This window comes from Lissotriton helveticus, chromosome 6 (assembly GCF_964261635.1).
Source record: "Lissotriton helveticus chromosome 6, aLisHel1.1, whole genome shotgun sequence".
Classification (NCBI taxonomy): Eukaryota; Metazoa; Chordata; class Amphibia; order Caudata; family Salamandridae; genus Lissotriton; species Lissotriton helveticus.
In genome coordinates this window covers 802,520,837-802,543,700 of record NC_136067.1, presented here as the reverse complement: position 1 = coordinate 802,543,700, position 22,864 = coordinate 802,520,837, and the positions used below count along the sequence as shown (strand labels likewise).

The following is a 22,864-nucleotide window of genomic DNA, read 5'->3' as shown; positions in this document are numbered from 1 at the left end:
AGGGGTGGGTGCCAGCACTTTATATATTCCCAAAGTCAGATGCCTAAATAAAAATTATTCCTATAATTGTCACTTGCAGGCATCCTCTTGTTTTCACAACAAAATTCGGTATTTTAAGTAGGCTTACAGAAGGTTAAGCATATTGAATAACAGCAAGGGCAACGATGCTCAACATCCTGTGATTCTGGGTAAATTACTTAGGGCTAGATGTAGGTAAATCTATTTTACCACTTCTTAAATACCGAATTTTACCGATTCGGTATTTAAGAAGTGGTAAAATAGAGGGGGGGAGATGTAGGTAATTCCAGATGTGGAATTACCGAATCGGTAATATTCGGTATTTACCGATTCGGTAAATACCGAATCGGTATTTCCTATTGATTCCTATGGGCTGTCAATGGGAAATACCGATTCGGTAATTACCGAATCGGTAAATACCGAATTCTGCAAGGGTGCAGGGGGTGTCACTTTGACACCCTCTGGCACCCCAAAAATTGACATGTGCGCCATGTGGCACACAGACATGCCCTAAGGGCATGTCTGTCTGTCACATGGCATAGGTGTGCATGCACACATGTGCATGCACACCTGAATTCGGTATTTTAACACCCAATTGGATTGGGTGGTAAAATACCGAATTTGTAGGGCCTTTGGGAAGAGTCCCACCTACATCTCAGATTTACAGAATCGGTAAAAATACCCATTCGGTATTTCAAGAATCGGTAAATTTACCGAATCTGTAAATTTACCGATTCTGTAAAAAAGTGCCCCTACATACCGAAAACCCATTTACCAGTCGGTAACGCCCGAAATCGGCCGTTACCGGTCGGTAAATGGCTCCTACATCTGGCCCTTAATCTCCCTCTGCCTAATAAAAATGAACGTGTCCATCTGCAACGAAACTGGTGCTCGTGTAAAGAGCTCTAATACCTGATATCTTCGGGTCTAGTTTGCGCTATATAAAACTTTTAAAAAAGGGATGTCTGTAGAACTTTCAGTTGCATGCACTACTTAGGGGCTGAAGGTCAGGTGGAAATATAGATCTGAGCTTTGTTCCAAATGTGCTAACCACAGCCGCGCCTACCGACACCAGTGTGTTTCTAGTGGCTATTAATACACTGAAGCCAGGTGGAGGCCCTTGGGGAAGAGGCTGGGAAGGAAGCATACATTAATGTCACCATAGAGCAATAACTTGTCAGTCTTGTGGCTGTATCGCGCAGCAGCAGGGCATTAAGGAAGCTGTATGCGACAAACACCGAGTCTCGGGGGTGTCCATCCATTATGGAACTCATTTCACAGCTCACTAATTATGTGAAAGGGAAGGGGGAAAAAGGCCTTTCTCCCTCCAGATGCCAGAGTTCATATCCACGAAGCTGCCCACGTGGCTTCCCTTTCAATGTACCTAGTTTGTTGTATGTGCATCTCATCGAGAGAAAGTCGCTGCATTCAGAGACTCAGTAGAGAAATGCTCAAATGGGTGTTTTCAGTGGCAAATGATTTAATTCACTTGGGAATGTGAGTTTGTAATTTCAATGCCCGCCTAAATCTAACATTTGTTATTTACAGAGGGCAAAAAGGAGGGCCATTATTGCTGCTAAGTGATTTTAAGGCTTTAAGCTGTGCACATTTTTATAATGATTTTATGGTATTTTATAGTGTGAACTCTGTTTTAGCAACTTTAATCTAATGAAATATTGAATCTGTAAATAAGGGACGCGGGTAGGCTGTTTATTGATTTTGATAACTTTATTGCGCTTATGTATGACTGTATTTATTTATTGCTTACTTTTATGCCTTAAGCAGAAATAAAGTTGTTTGAATTTAATATTTACAGTGCTTAGAAGTGACTAAAGTGCTGTATGAAGTGCTACATACAATCATTCTTCTACTTATTATTATTTTTTATTAATATTATTATTATTACCAGAAAACATGTGGGAAATGACCTGTCGTTGTTTCACACTTACTCGCGAGGTAGTAACTGCATTTCTAAATAAGTGAGCAGGTGTTTGTGTCTCACCTCGAAATGGGAGATGATCTGGTGTAACCTAGTTTTGCTAATTTCCAAAAAGTATATGTTCTTCGGGGCGGTTTTTATAATAAACAGAAGTAAAATTGATTCAGACCAATGTCCAGTGTCTTCCAGTTTTAAGTAAATATTGTATGTGGTATGTGTAAGTATGCATGTGGCATTACCAGTAGTGGCTGCTACCGGTCGGGAGTGGTAGGGCGGGGGGAGAAAAATATATTTTTTTAAACCACACTCCTGAAATTGCACCGGCTGCCGCCTTTACCTGGTCCTCATCATCTTCCTCAAGTCCAGCAGGAGGAAGCACCCGAAGCACCCGGTATACCCAATGCAGCATTGTAATTGGTCTGAGTGCCGTGGTTCGATGCTCAGACAGGCAGTGCATGTTCTCCACCCAGGCAGTAATGCAGCCTGGGTGGAGAGCATGCAAAGTGCCTGTGGCGCTTGCCCTGCCCAAGAGGGCCGGCCAATGTGTCATGCGCACTTATAGAGTGCACTCACCAGTCCTTCCCCCTGAAGTGCTCTGGAGTCACAGAGCCCAGCTCCGCCCCAACTGAGCCATTGCTGTAGGAAAAATAAAAATGATAATAACGCTACGCTATTATCATTTTACGTTTCCTCTTTCAACTGCTCGGAGAGCAGTGGGGTGATGCTCTTCTGTCTTAGCGGAGGAGCCGCCACTGCACAGCAAAGCTGCCACACTGTACTACTCAGTTTGCAGGTAAATTACAACCACTGGGAACATCATAATTGCTGACGATGGATGGGAATGGAAAGTCACACATTTATAACTGAACAGAAACCTAGCTATGAATGCCAGTTGGTTGTTTGTTCACAACTACCCTCCTAACACAAGCAACGATAGAGCTGGACTCACATCTGACTCTCAACAGGGTAATAAAATAAGCATGCCTGGCTCACTATTGACTGCTGGAAAGGAATGCTAGGAAGTTAGGGGTGGAGGAAGAAAGAAAAGGATAGAGCAAAATAGGGAGGAAGGAGTGAGGACGAGAGCGTACAGCCGGAACTAACGAAGCACAAAAGTATCACGAAACGGGGAAGAACGAAACAGAAGTGTCGATGCAAGAAATGAAGAATGGGAAGGAGGATGAGAGTGAATGAGGCAACAAGAAACTAATATGAAAATATGTGTCCGAGCATTCAGACCGGAGGAAGGAGAACATATAAGGACGCAAGTTAAAGAGAGAAAGTGGGAAGAAGGAAGGAAGAATTCGAATAAGGAATAAAGGAATAGAGAATGCAGAAAATAAGGACTGAAGGAATGAGGAGGGATAGAGAATTAAGAAATGAATATAGAGACGAATAAGAACGATAGAAGCAAAAGCAGAGGAAGAAAGACAATAGGGCGGGAAGTAGAAGGAATGAGAAAGGAAGGGTGGAAGAATAACAAATAGAAACATGAGAAAGAAACTAAAACTCTGAAGGATATTTAAAAAACTAGAAAAAGTTGAAGGAAGGCTAGGAAGAAAACAGAAGGAAATAAATTAAGAAAGCAGAAACACGGACACTCAGAGAAAAAACATGAGCGAATAGGCCTTCCATTAAAAAACCCTCTTAGTTCGTTTGTCTAGCTAGGGTAATCCATTTGTTTCTGCATTCTAAATGCACGGGAACATTTTCATTCGATATACAACGACATTTTCTGTTGAAATGTTAGGGTACATAGAGGTTGGCTACTAATGTATTGCTTTAAATGTTTTAAAGGAAGCTCTCAGAAGGGTTCTTGATCCTACATGTTTGTGAAATGTATGTAATGTGGTATGTGCGCGCCAAGAAGGAAGCATTGCTGCTTGATCCCGATCTTGTTATCATTACCCTTGCGTTTTTCTTCTTCTACCAGTTGCGCATGCGCCCGTTCGCCTTGAAGCCAATTATTTCCTCTTGTGTTTTTCAGACGGACGCCGCTCTGATGTACGACGCGGTACACGTGGTGTCGGTGGCCGTGCAGCAGTTCTCGCAGATGACTGTCAGTTCATTACAGTGTAATCGGCACAAGCCTTGGCGCTTTGGGGCCCGTTTTATCAGTCTCATTAAAGAGGTATGAATCAAACAGATATGTATGACGGCGGCGCTTGTTTCATCACCATCGTGCAAGATTGTAAAAGAAACATTCTTAACGCCAGGCGCTGCATTTATTTTCTCAGCTTTGTTGTGGCTCTGCTTGTTTGTCTTAAGGAGAGTGTACCACTGAGTACCTTTGTTAGAATTAAATCAGCTACGTTTTAAGCAGGGACAAAGTGGGCAATTGCTCAGTGTCCCCACCATCTGTGGCTAGGGCCCCATGGAGAGTGAACTAGGGCCCAGATGCATGAAGCTAAAAACCGCTCGCAAAGGGGCAGATTCTCAGAATCTGCCCCTTTGCGAGCGGTATTTTTTAGGTCTCGCCTTTTCAATTCCAAAGGAATGGGAAATGGCGAGAATTCAAGTGCTCGAAATTCTCGTGAAACCACCGCTTTTTTCGTGCGGTTTTCATCGAGTTCACGTGGCCACAGGCACGCGCTTTTGGGCCATAAACTTTACCCCTCCCCAGCCAGCTTTGCCAGCAGCATTTGCCTCATCAAAGGCTTCCGCTGCCCCGCCCCCCGCCCTCACTTATTCACGGCCGCAGGCCGTGACTTCAAAGGGTGCATCTTGCTTAACAGGCCGGGCTGCACGCATGTCTCGCGCTTTAGAGGACCAACAATATAAAACCGAGCAGTGCACACCAACGTAAAAAGTAAAACAGTGGCTTTATCTGAAGAATTTAGAGTCACTGATAAGTATTAAACACTCATGTACACAAAATAGATGAATAATCAATTGCCTACTATAGACAAACATCGCAGGAAAAAAAACTTGCTACTGACACGGAGCCGAGGAGTCATATTTAGAGAGCTGCCTCCTGAATACAAGTAACATCGCAGGAAAAACAAGCACTGGTGTTGCCAATAGGTCTCGCATTAGGAAAGTTTATGTCATTTACAATACCAATAGGTTAAACTTTCCTAATGCGAGACCTATTGGCAACGCCAGTGCTTGTTTGCATTTGGGATGCATCATCCCAAATGCAAAAATCGCAAATTGAGAATTCGCTAAATTGCGATTACTTGCATTTAAGGAATCTCAAATTGAGATTCCCTAAATGCAATGCATTAAAGTTTAAAAAATTGCAATTTCGCTAATAGGGCTCGCAAATTACCATGAAGTACAACTTCATGATAATTTGCAAAAACTTTCAAAAATGCACTAAAGTGCATTTTTCAAAGTTTCATGTTGCGCACACACATGCCCTAAGGGCATGTGTGTGCGCAACATATGTGCACAGATCAATTTCAGGGGTGCAACAGGGTGTCCTTTGGACACCCCTGCACCCTTGAAATCGCATTCTCATTTTGCAATTCGCTAATTGAGGTTCGCAAATTGAAATTTCTTCCCATTCATCCCTATGGGCCTCTAGGCCCATAGGAATGAATGGGGAGGTATTCCTTAATTGCGACTTGCAATTTGTGAATCGCAAATAAGGAATTTTAAGAAATCGCTATTTTTAAAGTGATTTCTTCTTGCATACCATTTTGCTATTACTTATTAGCGATTCCTTATTTTTCGCTAATAAGGATTCGCAAAATGAATGCTTGATGCATCTGGGGGTTAGTCTCTACCTTAAGTCTATTTCTCTTTCTCAACCTTTAACATATTATTAAATATAGCCTTAGAGCCCAATGTAGCGGGGTCTACTGGCCATGAAAGTTCCGCTCCAGCGTTTAACAAGGGAGTGCCTTTAATAGCCGATAGAGCCCTCTAAGAGGGCTCTGAGAGGCATACTAGCAACGATCTGCGATAGTTATCGCAAACTGAGTATATTGCTGTTTTCTTTATCGCCGCATATCACTGGAATACATCGCCCTGTTAGCGGCGTATTATCAATGTGCTGCTCACAGGCAATGTGAATTCCAGTGATAGATGGCGATAAACCGCAATAGCGGGTCAAAACCTGCGATAAATCAAGAGCGTAAAGGAAATGCTTGATGATACGCAATGGTGTACTTAGCCCATCAATCCACCTGCCATTGAAGAGATGGCTAAGTCAGATTACTAGCAGGAGTTAAATCCTGCGGGCCTAGTGCGCCTTTTATTCCCTCATCGTGGGTCAGGTGCAGCCTTGTAAATATCGCAAAGCTGATTTTGCGAGTGTTTCTCATGTAGTTTTGCTGAGGTACGCCCACTTTGCATGTCATTAGTGATGTATATCGCTGACATGCAAAGTAAGATAAAAAACGGCTACTATCTCAAGGATACACCCGCTAAAGCCTGTTAGTGTGTCCTTGATAATAGAGCGATATTTAAATCGCCGAGCGGCGATATTGGGCTTGCTAATATGCCCCTAAGACTATTAGAACATTCCGCTCCTAGAGGGAAGACTGTTCTAATTTGTAAAAACAAAGGCCTCACAGAGCACAAGAGGGTTTAAGCATTAATATATTTAAGGACTCGAAAATCCTTAAGATGAAACTGGTTAGGAACGTGGATATTATTAAATAATTGTACGCATAAGGCCACTTATTTTTCCAAGAGCGTTATCACACCTTCACCACACCTGTGTGATGGAGGACAGATTGAATTCCTAATGACTTGCACTTCTGCTACGTCTTTGACCAGCCTGTTACACTTGCACATTGTAGGCCCAATTCACAAAGGCAGGTACAAGGGTGTGAAGTAGTAATCCTATAGAATGACTTCACAGGCTCTCTAATGCTTTTGTGAATTCAATGCAAGACAGCTAACATTAGTCCTGGGCGAAATCTAAATGACGCTGGCATAATTTGTGTAATTTCAGAAATTAGGCATTTTATTCCTTACACTCATTTCCCAAAATTATACCATTACACCACTTTGCATAAATACTCACCATTGATGGTACAAATTTGCAGCAAAAGAACACCTGAATGCGAGCAGCTCTTGTTCCCAGTGCTGTGTTTAAATGCTTCCTTGAACCAAAAATGGACACGAGGAGATATCTTTCATTATAAAACAGCTTGAAATGAAGGATTTCCATTTCGCATAATTTTGCTGGATTTCACATATGTGAAAGCAAAATACTTCAGTTTTGCACACCCCTGTCTAACAAGGGTATAAACGGCAATATTCTGGCAATATTTGTATAACATTAGTAGAAAGAGAATGGGTTGTGCCTTCTTTGCACTTTCACTGATAGGAAGTTGGCAATATCAGGTCTTATTCACAAATGGGCTCTGGCATCAGATTGTGTAAGGATGAGTCAGACTAGTGTCTTTCAGAAACAAAAAACATATATTCCCGCAAGGGTGGCACAGTTTATCCATTTAATTAGACATGCCTTAGAAGCGTGTTTATAAATACACTATCCTTAGCTCTTGAAGCTCAGAAACTGTTTATCGAACAATAAGGGACCGGCAATAACACCAATGGGCAAAGAAGAGACAGATAGTTATTTTTAAGGAGTTTTATTGTAATATTGGTGTAACATGAAAGCAACCCCCGGTTTAAAGGCAAAAAGGATCTCGTAACAAGAAGGGGGAGGCATGTGGGGTAGGCATTGATTTTAGCTGGTTTTACTGTAAAGATTTTAAATAATCGAGAAGTTAATACAAATATTTTGATACTTTGAAATGCATCTATGAATATGTGAATTGGTAATACTGTAGTACTACTTTACCTACTAATTAATAGCTTTGCGAATTGACACATGTATTTTTTTGAGCGTGCTATAGTAGGCTACATAATAGTCATAGTATGCCGCATATAATGCTGTGACTCTGATATGTTGCCCTCTGTGTGTTTCATACTCAATTCTTCTAGATGGTTTCAGGAGCTGTAGGTTAGTTTGGTTTTGGCCCACCAGCATAAGACATTGGACCTGGTTCAATTCTCAAAGGTTTTGCTCAAATTCCACACAAACAGAAGTGGTGAAAACATTAAAATAATCAAGATAAAAATAAAAGTGAATGAAGGTGGCCAGCAGAGGGGAATTTTACCCATACATTGTATGTGGAAATATTGTGGTAATGTCATTAATTTCACACATTTTGCTTGGCTGTTATCTGGGTAGAAACTGTACATAAGGTATGCACTTCCATACAAACGTATGTGACAAAAAAGCTGAATATATTGTCCATACAGTCTTAATGCATGCAGTCAAAGTTGCTTATTCAACCCATGCAGGCAAAGCACACAGTTACTGTTACAGCAAGATTTTTCAGCTCAAACACGTCTTCTGCAAGCAAACATTACACGAACAGCATAAACATAACAGAAATGATGTGAAATACACCAAAGCCAATAATTATAATGTACATGAGATTAGGCTTCCATAATAAATATTTCACACAGCCCAGGAGGGAATAAGGAAGAGGGAGCACTGATTTATTTGTTTCTCACAGCCACTGCAGTAAAACTCCTTTCACCATACAGTGGACCAAATATCATATGTCTAGGTTGCATGTGCATATATTTTATAAAGTTCAAAAAGACTAGAATGGGGCACATTCACAAGTGAGACATTTTCTCATTGTATGAACGGCACTTTTGCAAATTACTTTATGCATGAATGTGAGAATTCTAAGGTATTTTAATTTATATTAGAAAACATTCATTAGCAAATAATGTATGAATATAGGCTTTGTAAAGAAGGAACTTAGCCCAGGGGCATCAAGGCGCTGCGGATAGGGATCAGGATCAGAGATGTCCATAGGTAAAAGGGTTTAAAGAATCGAGCTGGTGAAGAGCCAGGTCTTCAAGGCCTTACAGAACGAGCAATGAATTTCCAGAGTTGAAATTGAAGGAGGAAGGGAATTCCACAGATTGGCTGCAGCCAGCGAAAACCCCTCCCCCATCTGGATTTCCTGAACCTGGGAACTGTCACCAAATTCTTGCTGGCAGATCTTAGCTGCTTGCCAGGGACATATCTCCGAAACTGTTTTTTTAATGCCTTCTGACCCCATGTTGTAAAAGGCCTTGTGCACCAGGCACAGGACTTTAAACACAATTCTCCGATCCAACGGAAGCCAGTGCAGGTTTCTGATGGTAGCCCATACAGAGTGGAATTTAGGAAGGCCCATCACCAACCTGGCAATGGCATTCTGCACAAGTTAAAGTCAGTGTAAGAGACCCCTATTAATCCCTACATAAAGGGCATTGCAGTAATCTAATCTAGACAGCACAAGGGCCACCACTGCCTGTTTCCGGCAAGGTGAGGGAGAGAAATTGAAAGATCTTTTTGAGAGTCCTTATCATCCTGAAGCAGCTAGAAATTGTTCTATTTATTTGGGGGCCCAGGTAGAGGGAGGTGTCCACTATGATGCCTAGATTTTTGGCACTGAGGCTGTATCTGGCCACCAGGCCTCGGACCAAATCTCCTGATTGTCTGCGAAAATTAAGTTCTCAGTTTTATCCCCATTGAGTCTTAGATAGTTCTCTACCATCCATGAAGCCACCGCCTGCATGCAGATTTTTAAGTTTGCTGCTGACGCTTTGACACTGTCAGTGATGGTAATCATAATTTGAGTGTCATCAGCGTAGGATAACACTTCTAGGCCGAAAGATCTTACAACCCTGGCTAGCGGGGCTACATAAATATTAAAAAGGGTAGGACTCAATGAGGATCCCTGGGGGACTCCACATAACAACTGTTTAGGAGCGGAGAAGAATTGGCCCATCTTAACTCTTTCAACAGCGTGGCACCTCTAACCAGGGTGATCCACTATCCACTGCACGTCCGGCCCAGCATGCTGTTAAATATCTAGGCCGGGAACAACTAGAGTGCCACCCGTAGATAAGTAGGAAGGACGTTTGTGCATTTGTACAAAGGGGGGGGTGTTGGAAACTGGGCTTCTTTACAGATGCCCCCCACTTTGTGCCCCATTTTAGATGCTAGATACTGGTTTTTGACTCTGAGAGTGCACAGAGACCTGCTAACCAGCCCCCAGTGCCCGTGCACTTTCCCTTAAAAGTGAAGTGAATTGGTACACCCAATTGGTAAAGTACTTTGCCCCCTTATAAGTCCCTTGTCTGTGGTACTAGTGGTACCCAGGGCAAGGGTGGCAAAAGAGTCACCAGGGCTGCAGCACTGTAATGTGCCACCCTGTGTGACCAAAGCAAAAGTGTGTCTTCAGGTATGCTGTTACAGCCCTTCACAAGAAACTTGTCTGCTCAAGAGTGACTCTGCACACACCATGTGCTGCAGCGCCACACCACTGTCTTAATATACGTAACTCACTCTTAAGGTTATCCTCCTAAGCCCAGAAGGTAGAGTGCATTACATTAAATGTGTGGATATGTATGTTTACACACATATATATCCCTAGAGTAACCCTACATAACAAGGTTTCACTGTAAGTGACTGGCAGTCAATCAAGTAACATGGGCTGCCTACTGAGAAAACTCGAGATAGCCAGCTCCATTATAGAATGACTGAATTATGTTGTGTTTGGTGTCAAATACTGTGCTTTTTATCCCCCAATATGATTCTCATGTCAAGCGGTAGCTAGCATGCACAGGGGTGCCATCCTAATTGGGTGCCTACCCTAGGAAAAAGTGACCAAATGCCTTGGCGGGCTTCTCTGTGCCGTTTGCCACCAAGAGAAGAGTCTGCCCTCCTGTTGGGATGTGCTAGAACTTCCTCAGGACAAAGATAAAGTCTTGGGCAGGAAGGAGATTACACCTCCTCCTTCCTAGGATGGCTAGTATTTACAGTCGTCAAGGTGGTGAGCCTCAAAGGCTTTCACCGACCTTGATGTGTAATTCCTTGTTCACACCTACAGCCCGTGAGCACATTACAGCGACAGGAACCGACATGGGATCAGCTCTGCTGCTGTGTTCCTGTATCCTGAATTTGGAGTAGTCGAGTGTCTGGTAAAGCATCTTTGGCACGACCTGCCCCGGTGATTAATGACCTTCCAGCTACCTCTGCACCCAGAGCTGCTGAGCAAGGTACAAGAAATCCAGCTGTTGATCCCGTGTCCTAGGACCCCCAAAAACCTCTACTCTTTGTGAGTAGAGTGAAAGTCCATCTTCAAGTGTGGGTTTGACAAATGCTGCAAGTTTGACAGCTCTTAAGGCACTCTTCACATGTCAGCCTTCTACCTTACAGCAGGATCACCAACCTGGATGAGACATTCTCTGTAGATCGTCTACACACTCAATACCTAAAAGTCACTGTGATACTGTAGGTGACTAATCTTTTAATGTCCCTGCTCCGTTCTTTGGAAGCTCCATAACAACACACGTGCAACAAACCATAGTCCTTTTAAGATTTAATAGAAACTTTATACTGAACTGCTTCAACCAAAATTCCAATGGCCCCTTTTATCCCATTTTACAGCCCTCAGGTTATATGATAACATAAAAACAAATTGTATGTGAATGTGTAAACAAGTACAGTTAGATAATTCTTTAATGTAAGTATTCTGCTTATATCCAACTGATCCTATGCTGAGCACTAAGAAATGACATATGCACAAATCTTGTGATATCCAAATCGAAGACACATTTTGAAATATTTTTAAGACTGTTACGGCAGCGGAAAGCATAGGGGAAAAGTAAATAAATAAAACTGCCCTACAAAAATTCAATCCTGAAGTAAAGTTGTGAATTTTTGGAGATTCAAAACGATTCATAGGCATAGTCCTTTAAATATTATACTGCAGTAGATTTTCATAAGTAGCCATATGTGTCCCAAAATTTACTCAGGCAGACTTTCTTCTAGGTGGGGAGTCGACATGAGTAAATAATTCACAAATGCACGTGTACGTAAGGCTTATTTTCTTCTAATGGAAAACTTATTCTTGTGGATTAAGCCATCCCCTTACAAAACTAAACAAAGCGTACTCCCTTCATTTTCATATGCTAGAAAGAAACTTAATCCACTCTTTACAAGACATAGTTTTATGTTTACTTCCATGGTGGGAAATGTTGTCCTTCAAAAACTCCAGTATCATAATTCTGGGATTCAGTATGTTGAATTGTGAATGACAAATTATTCTTTGTGCACTTACAGTACACCCAAGTGAGTCCAAACCTTTGTGAATGAGGGTTATAATTTGTGTATTACGGCCCCAACAGCGCTGGGATGCCTGGCTTCACCATGGGGCTGCCCTGGAGGGGGCCTCTCACAGGGAAAGCCAGGATGGGTTCCACAGCAGTATACAGCGCCAGGATGCCCTGAGATGGGGCGGCAGTGCGCTTTACAAGTATACACACATTTACATTTACATTTACATTTGTATTAGGTATTTTAAGCGGAACAAATTCAGGACTCAGCAACCTCGTGAAACATGGCAATTGTCAGTTGTTTGCACATCTGAAGATGTTAGCTGAACAAATGATTATTCTGGAGGTATTCGCAGATTAATCAAGCTTGGCTAGAATACAAGGCAGACAGCACACAGACCACCTAAGTGGAAGGTGATTGCAGAAAATAAGGCCTCTACTCACACTGTAAATCATGCAAACATGATGCTAGTTAATTAAGGTTAGTACCTCTCCAGGAATTCAGAAATTAATTGTTTCATCTTTTTTTGTTCTCTACGTTCACCCCAGGCCCACTGGGAAGGACTCACTGGAAGGATAGCATTTAACAGAAGCAATGGTTTGAGGACAGATTTTGATTTGGACATAATCAGCCTGAAAGAAGAAGGTCTTGATAAGGTACTTGACTTGTTCAGCCATTTTCTGTTCAAAATGAAAAAAAAGAAAAGCATGAAATGAAAATGAATTGGCTTTTTATTTTCTGTTCTGTGTTTCTGATATGTATTACTGTAAAATATGCTTCATTTCAGGGAAATTGCTTTTTTATTGTGTAACTAAGGATTATCCATTGACCAATGTGAATGAATTAGATGATTTAAACATAATTCTACAAATTCTGTACCACATTGATTCAGGAATTTATGTGTGGTGTTTTTCAGAGTGTTTAATGTCTAAGCATTGGAATGACTGCCTAATGCAAATGTATGTGCAAGGGAGTACATCTGCAAAAAATAGCTATTATATGTGATGTTGTAATCGTATTTGGGAGCAGGAATCCAATTCAGAATCCCAGTGCCAGTGATCTCATGGTGCTTACTGCAGCATTTTATATGCAATGTGGACAACTTACTCAAGCAAAGTCCAATACAGTAGACTTTAAAATGGCAGCTGGTTCTTCAACATAGAAGCCTATAGAAGCAAGATGACCAGACTATTCAGAATCGGGTAACAAGCAAAGGCTTTAGTCCTCCCCCTGGTAGACAAACAGCAGGGACCTCCCTCCTTTATTTTTACCCAGTCTAGGTATGTTCTGATTAGCAGGTGGCAGGAAGCCCAGTCCTAAGAAAGTCCCCACATCTAAACCAGTGTTTGTTTTGCTGCACTTCATGTTGTTTTCATTAAAACAATCTCAGGGATTCAGCTCTTGGTAATGGCAAGACAACAGAGTCCGTGCATGGAGATATCACAGACTGGGAGTAGAGTAGCTTCAAATATAGCCCTGTTTGTATAGCACTGTGTACCATAAACATACAAGTCTGAAAGGTGCATGCCAGTACTTTGTAAGGGCAATTGTGTGGGGAGCGTCTAGTCAACGCTCTACTCCCAGACGCACTGCGCATTTCTGGATATCAAATCCAACCATTAATCATCCGTTTTAACCTTCTCCATGTTCGTCGTATTTTTACAATAATATATTGCGATATTTCACGCATATGATTAACAGGATATATTTACGTTTTGTGTGCAGATCGTTTTTTTATAAGGGGACCAGATGCAATATGGGTATTGTAGTAACGTAATGGACGCTAGGAGTCTCGGGAGTTTTTTCACAAGGAATGTGGGTGGAGCACATATAGTTTAAAATCAGGCTGGGTTTTCGAGAAGGTGAAACAGGCAAGATGAGAACCTGACGTTTGTGCTTTGCAAGGAGTAAGAGATGATAATTTAAGCAGGTACGCATTGAGTTCTGTTTTGGTTGGTCATACGTGGATGCTTAACAATCATTCAAAAGGTGAATGACCGTCGGTAGGCACCCGTTAGAAAAGTTGTTTAAGTCAGCGGGATATGCCCGTTGAGAGAGGGATAAGAATGTTTGGGGGAAGCCAGAAAGCTAAAAAAACGCTAGCTGTTTAAAGCATGAGTTCGGGGTTTAAATTGTATTAAGAATGCTGTCTGAATTGCCAGTTGCTCATTTCCATTGAAGGGCATAATGCACGATTGCCCAAAAAAAACAAAGTCTGATTTTTAAGAATGCAAAGATACATACATATATTTGTTTCAGTTTCACTATGCTAATGAAAGCTGCTGATATTGATTAATAGGGGATGAACACTAGATAAGAATAGGGTTAATTAAAGAAATGGTCATTGTGAAATCACATGCAAAGCGTCATATGTGTAATGTTAATCCACGATGAATGCAATTTTATTTAAAAACAACATACATAGTAAAATAATTTATGTTATTGTTGACTTTCAGTTACCCCTGACGAAGGGCTGGTAAAAGCCCGAAATGCATTGGGTTGAAATAAAGAACTGCTGCTTTAAGCCACCTGTTGTATTGGACCCTATTTATAAGGAGGCCTGGATAGGCACATGTGAATATGTGAAGTTTCCCCAAAAACAATTCGTTTTAGACGTGGAATAGTTAACAAAGAGAATGAAAGCATGGTAATACTATTGTAAAAATACGACGAACATGGAGAAGGTTAAAACGGATGATTAATGGTTGAATTTGATATCCAGAAATGTGTAGTGTGTCTGGGAGTGGAGCGTTGACTAGACGCTCCCCACACGATTGCACTTAAAAATGGTGAACTCAGAGCATCGCACTGCCCAGTTCCGCACATGAACTGACAAGGATGTTTAAAGACATATGGACTAAGCAATGATTTCAAAGAATAAATGCGGTGTGCCTTCCACCACTTTCAAAGTACTTTGCAAGGGCCACCTTTTGTTCCTTTCCAGTCCCTTCTCGCACATTTCAATATGAGTAGACAGTCATTACTTCTCCCTGTCTACCTGCCAGCATGTATAGACTATTATTACTCCCCAGAAAGGTAGTTTACAAATATGCAAGGAGCTATATGCTGCCTCTAGAGAAGGAAGAGCCTTGCCAATCTGAACCAACAGTTACTGCCTTGGCCTTCAAGAAGACAAACATGCTTCTCAGAAATCACCTTTGCAGTATATTTAATACAACTCTATGATTGCCCAAAAAGACAGTTTGATACACTTTACAAAAGAGCATGGATGGCCTCTAGCTGCTTCCTAAGCTGAATTATGACTTTTAATCATAAGCAGACCAATCCAATACAGGGAAGTTAAAGTAAGATATCCCATTAAACAAAAATCACTTTTAAAATAGTCACTGCTGAGATATACCAGGCTCAATATCTGGCATGTCTCTGTTATACACATCATGCATGAAGGCCTTGTGGACTCCCTTTTATGACCATTTAGTGGCAACTTAGTTAAAAGCAGGCTCTTCTACATGTTAGAAACATTTACTTCATCAAGTGCTTCTCATAAAGGGCCATATGTATCAACATTCCGTTTTGCGATTCCTAAATAGCGATTTTTAAGGAATCGCTATTTAGAAATCGCAAAATGGTATGTATGTAGAAATCAGCTTCTTTTTAGCGATTTCTTAAAATTCCTTAATTGCGATTAGCAAATTGCTAATCGCAATTAAGGAATAATTTCCCATTCATTTCTATGGGCCAGGAGGCCCATAGGAATGAAGGGGAAATTTGCGATTCGCAATTTGCTAATCGCAAATTGTGAATATTTTCAAGGGTGCAGGGGTGTCCAAAGGACACCCTGTTGCACCCCTGAAATCGGCATGGGTGCACATGTGGCGCACATACATGCCCTAAGGCATGTGTGTGCGTCACATGGCACTTAGAAAATTGAGAAAATATGCATTTTGAAAGGAATTCGCAACTTACCACCAACTAGAAGTTGGTGGCAAATTGCGATTCCTTAAGGCCAATTTGCTAATTATTCTGGCTTCTTACATTGCATTTAAGGAATCACAAAAATTGCGATTCCTTAAATGCAATCGCAAGATAAGGAATCGCAAATTTTGAGATTCCTTATTTTTAAAGCAGATTTCCTTCACACATACCATTAGTCCAAATTGCATTCACAAACGCCAAAATTCTGCGAATTTCGGCGTTTGCGAACTCAATTTGGCTTGATACATATGGCCCAAAGTGTCTTAACAGAAGAACAAACAGACTCCCTCATTTGGGGCATTTAAAGATGCAAACAAGATGCATAAAAGGAGAATATGCCCCTCCCTACAGGGTTGCTATAGGCTTCAACTTTTGCAATTGAGAATTTGCTGAATATCTCACCAAGACTATTCTGCAGGCACAATTTCAATGTAAAACTCCACCCAGACCACAGAAAATACGAATCAGAGTTCTCCCTGACTGTCCTGATAATCATAGCCATTGGGTACTGCTTTACATGCTTCTGAGCCACCAGGATGAAGCAGATCTAGAACTGCCTTTGGTGTCCATTGGTCCGACAGTGTACATCACTGCCCTCTGAAAAGTCACTAGTTCTAACATGTCATTTTCTTGTTTAATCGGTTGGCCATTCAAATACTTTAATTATCACACCCACATCAGACCATTAAATGTTTCTGACAGGTCTGTTATGGTTCTTGGTCGCAGCAATTTGCTCAGTTGAAAGAAATTCATGGGAGAAATCCACCATGTTCTTTCAGTAATGCACAGTTGCCACTAATTGAGCCACCCATGCTTGGGGATTTAAGCAAACTGTACATGATAAAAAATGTTAGCACTCGATTCTCTGTGCTGACAGCTGATCTCTTGTACTAGTTCAGTGGCTATCCGGAAGCAAAGACTAATGATGCCTTGACGAGTGGATTCCCCAAGTTCACCATATCCCCCTTTTTAGGTCGAGCATTCAAGACCTCTTGGATATACTTTAGTGTATACTTATATGTGTAAGTTCTTTGTGGGCTCTGGAGATCATCCCTAGGACTTGTCTGCTTCAGCTTAGGGACTTTTGTTTATGTTCAACTGCCTCTAAATTTACTGTCTTGATAGAAAATGACCAGTAGAGGTCAGTGAAATACCAGAATTGCTTTCTGCTTGTTCAACTGCCTCTATTTAACTGTCTTGATAGAAAACGACCAGTAGAGGTAATTAAAATACCAATATTGCTTTCTGCTGAGGGACTTTCTTTTTTTTTCAGGCAACTGCCTCTATTTAACTTTCTTGATAGAAAACGACCAGCAGAGATCCATAAAATACCAGAATCAATTTAGCATTCTCTAGATTCCAGTCTATAGAAATGGTCTTCCAAGAGCACCCGTAGACATTAATATTTTTTCCACAGTTTGTATTTTCAGTGCTATGACCACCAAAGGCCCTGATTTAATATTAAAAACAGAGCTTTGGACTATACCATTTCCTGCTGAAAGATAATATTTCTCTCCATGTGTTCCCATACTTGGCGTTTCACGCAAGTTGGTGCTTGCTTTCCCTCCACGTTAAGGAACAGTAGATGTTTCAGCACCCAGGCTAATGTGCTGCATAGCTAAATACATATAGGGTCCCAAAGGCGAGACTGATTGCATTGCAAATGCTTGTTTTAGAGATGCAGTTTCAAAACCCCAGTGAATCTATTAATGTCTTTGGAAAGAGGCTGCTGCCCATTTTTATGCAACTCTTCGTTCAAGGTTTGATGGCATTTCCATAATTCAAGTATCTTTTCGGACCTTTTTGAGTCCTGCCTTTGCTTCGATGCTTTGGACATAAACCAGCTTTCTTTTCTTTTTTTATAACATATTTTATTGGCATTTAAAGAACATGCCCAAATATTCAACTTAAAAAACATTGCAGTGATATCTAAGCTTCCCCCTCTCTAACCCTCCCACCAACCATGGCAGCTAGCATGTAAGTCCATGCACTGTTGAGGGATAAAACTCTTCTCACTAGAGCATCGTTCTGAGGCGAGTCCGTTCCTGCTACACAGTTCTAGTACAATTGCACTTCCACCTTTCTCAGCCAGCCAGAGGCCCAGTGCGAGGTGCCACAGCTCCGAATCCCTACTCTCCCACAGACCTTGCTCCTCACACTTTCTCAAATTTGTTTGGACAGCCCGACCTCCCTAACAAAACATCTATCCATTTGCTTGTTCCAGTCCCACAGCTGCGGACCAACTGCACTCCCACATTTCTGTGCATTTTCCCTTGTTGCCAGCTGAAAGTCATGGTTTCCCCAAGTGTTCTGGTAGGATGTGAGGTCGAAACGACCCCATTTTCCCAACAACATCAAAGGGACCTGCTTCCTATAGTTATCCTGATGGCCGTTTCAATTCCAGTTCGCACCCCCTCCCAAAATATACGGATCATGGGCAAGCTCCACAGTTTGGGGAAAAAAGGAGCCCCGCTGGTCAAGCACGCGGGCATGCATCATCTGTAGCTCTACCCATTTGACCACCAGGTTTAGTATTGTGCTCCATTGTTTCAATGTATTTTTAGATGCTTTTATAAACTCTCTCTAGTTTGTGGCAGGCTTATAACAACAAGGTGTTACTGTAACTGAGCAAAATAATTTTTCCAGTAACCAATACATTCAACCAATTTGTACAAACATTCTTATTCCTCAGAACTGTTAACCTTCATGCCAATACTCATGATCTCTGATTAGTATCTGCCCACACCTCCCAACTTTGATCAGAATTATTATTATTGTTTTCTCTAAAACTACATAGGCCAAGCAATAGGATCAAAATAAAAAAAGTAAAATGTTTCAGGACTGTTCCCTACATATACTGGTCATAATTTATGATCTTTCCCTCTAGAATCACAATAGCAACAATTCACTTTCCAACTAAACTAACCAAAAGCGCTGACCCTCTCTCAATTTGGTGTATGGCAGGGCTAGGTTCCAGAACAAATTGCCATTCCATGACACCTTTCCAGTCAGATAACTAATTAAGATTGACTTTTCCCAGCTGTGGTTGCATCTCACCTTCAATTCACTTTAGCTGCTACCAGTTTGTTTATTTTCCAACATACTCAGCTCCATGTGTAATTTCTTTCACTCTGGTTCCTCTGGGTAGTAGTTTTATAAGATTCTACACTACTTCCTTTGAGGGCCATTTAAGTGCTCAGAGACTCATGACGATTGTTATGAACCACCTCTGCTTCAGAAGTCTTATTCTACTAAATTAGAACAAGTCATCCTTAAACACTGGCTGATCTGGTCAAACTAGACCTCAATCTATTTACCTGTATCAGGCCTGCATGTGTGGCATATTGCAGAGAGGCAGAGAGTGAGTGACGATATAATACAGAACTTAGTCCTAAGAAACAGCACAATTCATGAAAATATCATGGGTTGTCAAGGGAGCTGGTGCCTTTGAAACCTTGGGGAACCAGGTTTGAATCTGGCCTTAGGTGCTTGAATCGACATTGCTTGATTCTGGGCAAATCACTTAATCTCCTTGTGCCTAAAGAAATGCACAGTCGATGTATAAAAACTTATAGATCATCTCCCACCCCATCAAATAATCTATAGTGCTTTGTTGCTTCATAGTTTTGCACTATATAAATACCAATACATGTATATGGATGGTGGGGTTCCTATCACCAATTAAACTAAGAGGTACAATGATTGAATACCTTGGGCTGTATAACATAAAGCAATTGCTAATTTTAGACTCTGCAACTGTTTTGGGATAACTAGTGTCTTAAGTCGTTAAAGAGGTGGAGCAACATTATTTATCCTCTTTGGACAATGTGAAATTATTGTTTGCCACGGAAAATTAAAGCAATTAGCTGTTTTTGGCTGGAAATGTAGTAGCATTTGTTGGCGTAAGTAAAGTAAATAATAGGACGTAGCACAATAACATAAACAAAACTAAATCACAACAGATTTAAAACATATCAGGATGCAGCACAACAAAACAGTAAAAATAGAAGTCACCACAACTACTTCAGTACAATACAACAAAATCACATTGATATAATGCAGCATAAAAACAAAGCAGCGTAGAAACACAAAACAACAAATCACCAACACAACATGCCACACAACAAATCTGCTCAAATTTTCCTGTTACACATTATCACCCCCAGATTCTTGTTTTCATTATAAAGTAGTGAAAGTTGTTTGGAGCAAACACTCCCTTAACTTACCACCAGGGACATGAAATAGCTCCAGTATAAAATATTGTATGATCTGGCCCCTTACGTTTCCAAGTATTTGATCCAGTGCGTGAAGTGGACACATCCATAGTCACGCAAATGTATATGCCATTGTCGTGGTTTTCATTGCCTCACTCTAGGAACCTATCATAGAAGGATCTAGGTGATTGCCTAGAGACGCAGAGAGCGGACGCAGAGAGCAGACGTGCAGACGTGCAGAGCCTCAGCAGCCACAGCTGAGGGGAGCCGAGGGGAGCGAGCTGCGAGCAGCAAAGGCAAGGGCGAGGGCGAGAGCACCTGGAGCACCGGGAGTCAAAAAACGCCGAAAAGTGCTGAAAAGCTAAACGGCTGAGGAGGATGCCATAGGCACAACGCCATAGCCAACATCTCCTTGTTCTCCGTACCTTCATTGCCAACACCGCCACACTCAGGCGAGCACAGGTGCCTGTGGTTGCAGGAGCGGCACGCCTCCGCACTCAGCAGCGGCGGATACGGGATACAGCTGACCGTGAACAGCCGGCGGCGAGGACCTGAAGACAGAGCCCTGAGTGTGGAGTCGGGAGTGAGTCGGGAGTGAGCCGAGGTCCGCAGCTGTTGCACAGGCGTCTTAGAGAGGTGAGGGGAGGCGTCGCGAGGTGTGGGGCATATCAAACTGTGGCGCACTAAACCCCCCTGAAAAAATATCCAATATCTGAAATATTTTTCAGCTGCACTACGCACCTTGACACTGGACATTTCACGGAGGGGGTTTTTGTACCTCATTGAGTATTTTTCCCCTTTATTATATTTGGAGGCTCATCAATTTAAATTCTGGGATAATTTCCCCTGTTTCGACAGCATTGTGAATTTCCTCCTAAAGAACATTGCTGGAACTCGCCGTGCATTGCCTGAAACCTATTGTTGCTCTGAAAAGCGAACAGCGGGTATTAGCCCGGTATATCTACTTGCCTGCCTGCACTCTTGGCCCCCCCCCCAGGTCCCCCCAGTGGCAGCATTCAACCCACTTGCCCCTCCGTTCCATTTGCCGGCCACAATACAACGGGAGCTAATTGTTTGTGATTCCTTGCAAGTTCCGTGACCGGTCACCGGAGGGAGCTCACGAGCTGGAGTTGGATTAGAAAAACGTTATATACGAAAAGAGACGCTCGAGAGGCACACCATTGGATCACTCTCGCTTTTTTTACTAAATACCAGGTAAAACTGTCTTTCAGAAGTGTCAACTAAAGTCAGAAGTCTCTACACCTTGCAAGATACTCGATACAGTCCGCAAAATCGTAACTGCACCTCGCTATCCTCCCTGACGGCAGCTATTCCTATTAGAGGGGTAGATAGGCTTGGGAGGTGGGGGCGTGCAGGTGGAGTGGGACTGGAGGTGTAGTGGTAGAAGTGGCACAACGGACACCAGGATACCAGGATACCAAGTCACCAAGGTACCAGTCTGCCAGGCTTACTATTTAATAGACCTAGAGAATGAGATCTGGGAAACTGCGTCTCAACACAAGCGCTAGAACAAGAAAAGACGAAGAAGACCGGAACCAGGGCTCAAATAAGTCAAGTAAAAAAAGGAAGAGGATGGCACAACAAAGAGAGAGACTGGTGTCAGCTCCTGAGCTATCAACCCCTTGCTCAAAACAACGTAATATAGGGATTCAAAATTTCTTTTCTCCAAAGGACCACATGACGTCAACTTACGGGCGAACGCAGGAACAAGCCCTCCAATCAAGCCCAATTACACCGGCACCATGCGTAAAGGAGAACATGCAACTCCAATCAAATAGTATAAAGGAGAAGAATAAGGATTCACAGGACACCCACAGTGAGAGCTGTCCAATTAACAATTCATCTGACAAAAAACAAACCTCTCAGTCTCCAGACAAACAAAAAAGTAACATTGTCCGCGGTAATCGCATTGTGGTAATAGCCCAAATAAATAAGAACGCCTCTCAACCTCAGGAAAGTGACAAGGAAATAAAGTCCATGGACAAGGGCAAGGAGGAAGCAGTAACACCAAGGAACACATTGTTGGTGGGTCAAATTGCCGCACAGGAAGACTCATGGCCTACTTCCTTCTCCCTACCTGACGACATAAGCTTGGACATTCAAACGGGAATGGAAAAAATCACTGAACCCCAGTTACAAACACACATAAAGCCCAGCCAAGGTCTACATGACACCTACAGATCACAAGAACATGTGAAAAACGGTCCAGGGTGTAATGGAAGACTGGAATCGACACCTTTGCACCCAAGTGTCGACTCCAACGAACGGGACAAAGACCGAAATAAAAATATAGGATGGACTAATAACATTCTAAACCAGGAATCTCCAATTACGATATCTTCAATGAGCAGGTCAGATGAAGATATAAATGTCCTGGAAACATCGCCCAAAGAAGAAGCCAGGTCCCCATGGAGCAAAACACTATTAAACACCTTAGACCAGGCAATTAAAGCTCTGAACTTCCAGTCGGACAAAATGGACGTTCAAATTGACCTAATAAATCTCATAGCGAGCCAAATCTCTGGCATAAACACCAGGCTGGACCACATGGCAACCCTGCTCCAAGGGAGGGTTGATAAGGGTCCTTGTACAGAGACCATCCAACCAAGCTGTGTTTGCGGGAAATTAGTGGATAATATG

At 42.0% G+C, this 22,864-nt stretch overlaps 1 protein-coding gene across 1 annotated transcript in view; it reads left to right on the top strand.

The window, feature by feature from the left end:
- GRIK2 (glutamate ionotropic receptor kainate type subunit 2) overlaps positions 1-22,864 on the top strand; it is a 1,557,632-nt gene that overhangs the window by 749,785 nt on the left and 784,983 nt on the right. Inside the window, exons 7-8 of the mRNA XM_078648357.1 lie at positions 3,945-4,088; positions 12,602-12,709. Coding sequence (XP_078504483.1) covers positions 3,945-4,088; positions 12,602-12,709 — 252 coding nt within the window. The remainder of the gene's footprint in view (positions 1-3,944; positions 4,089-12,601; positions 12,710-22,864) is intronic.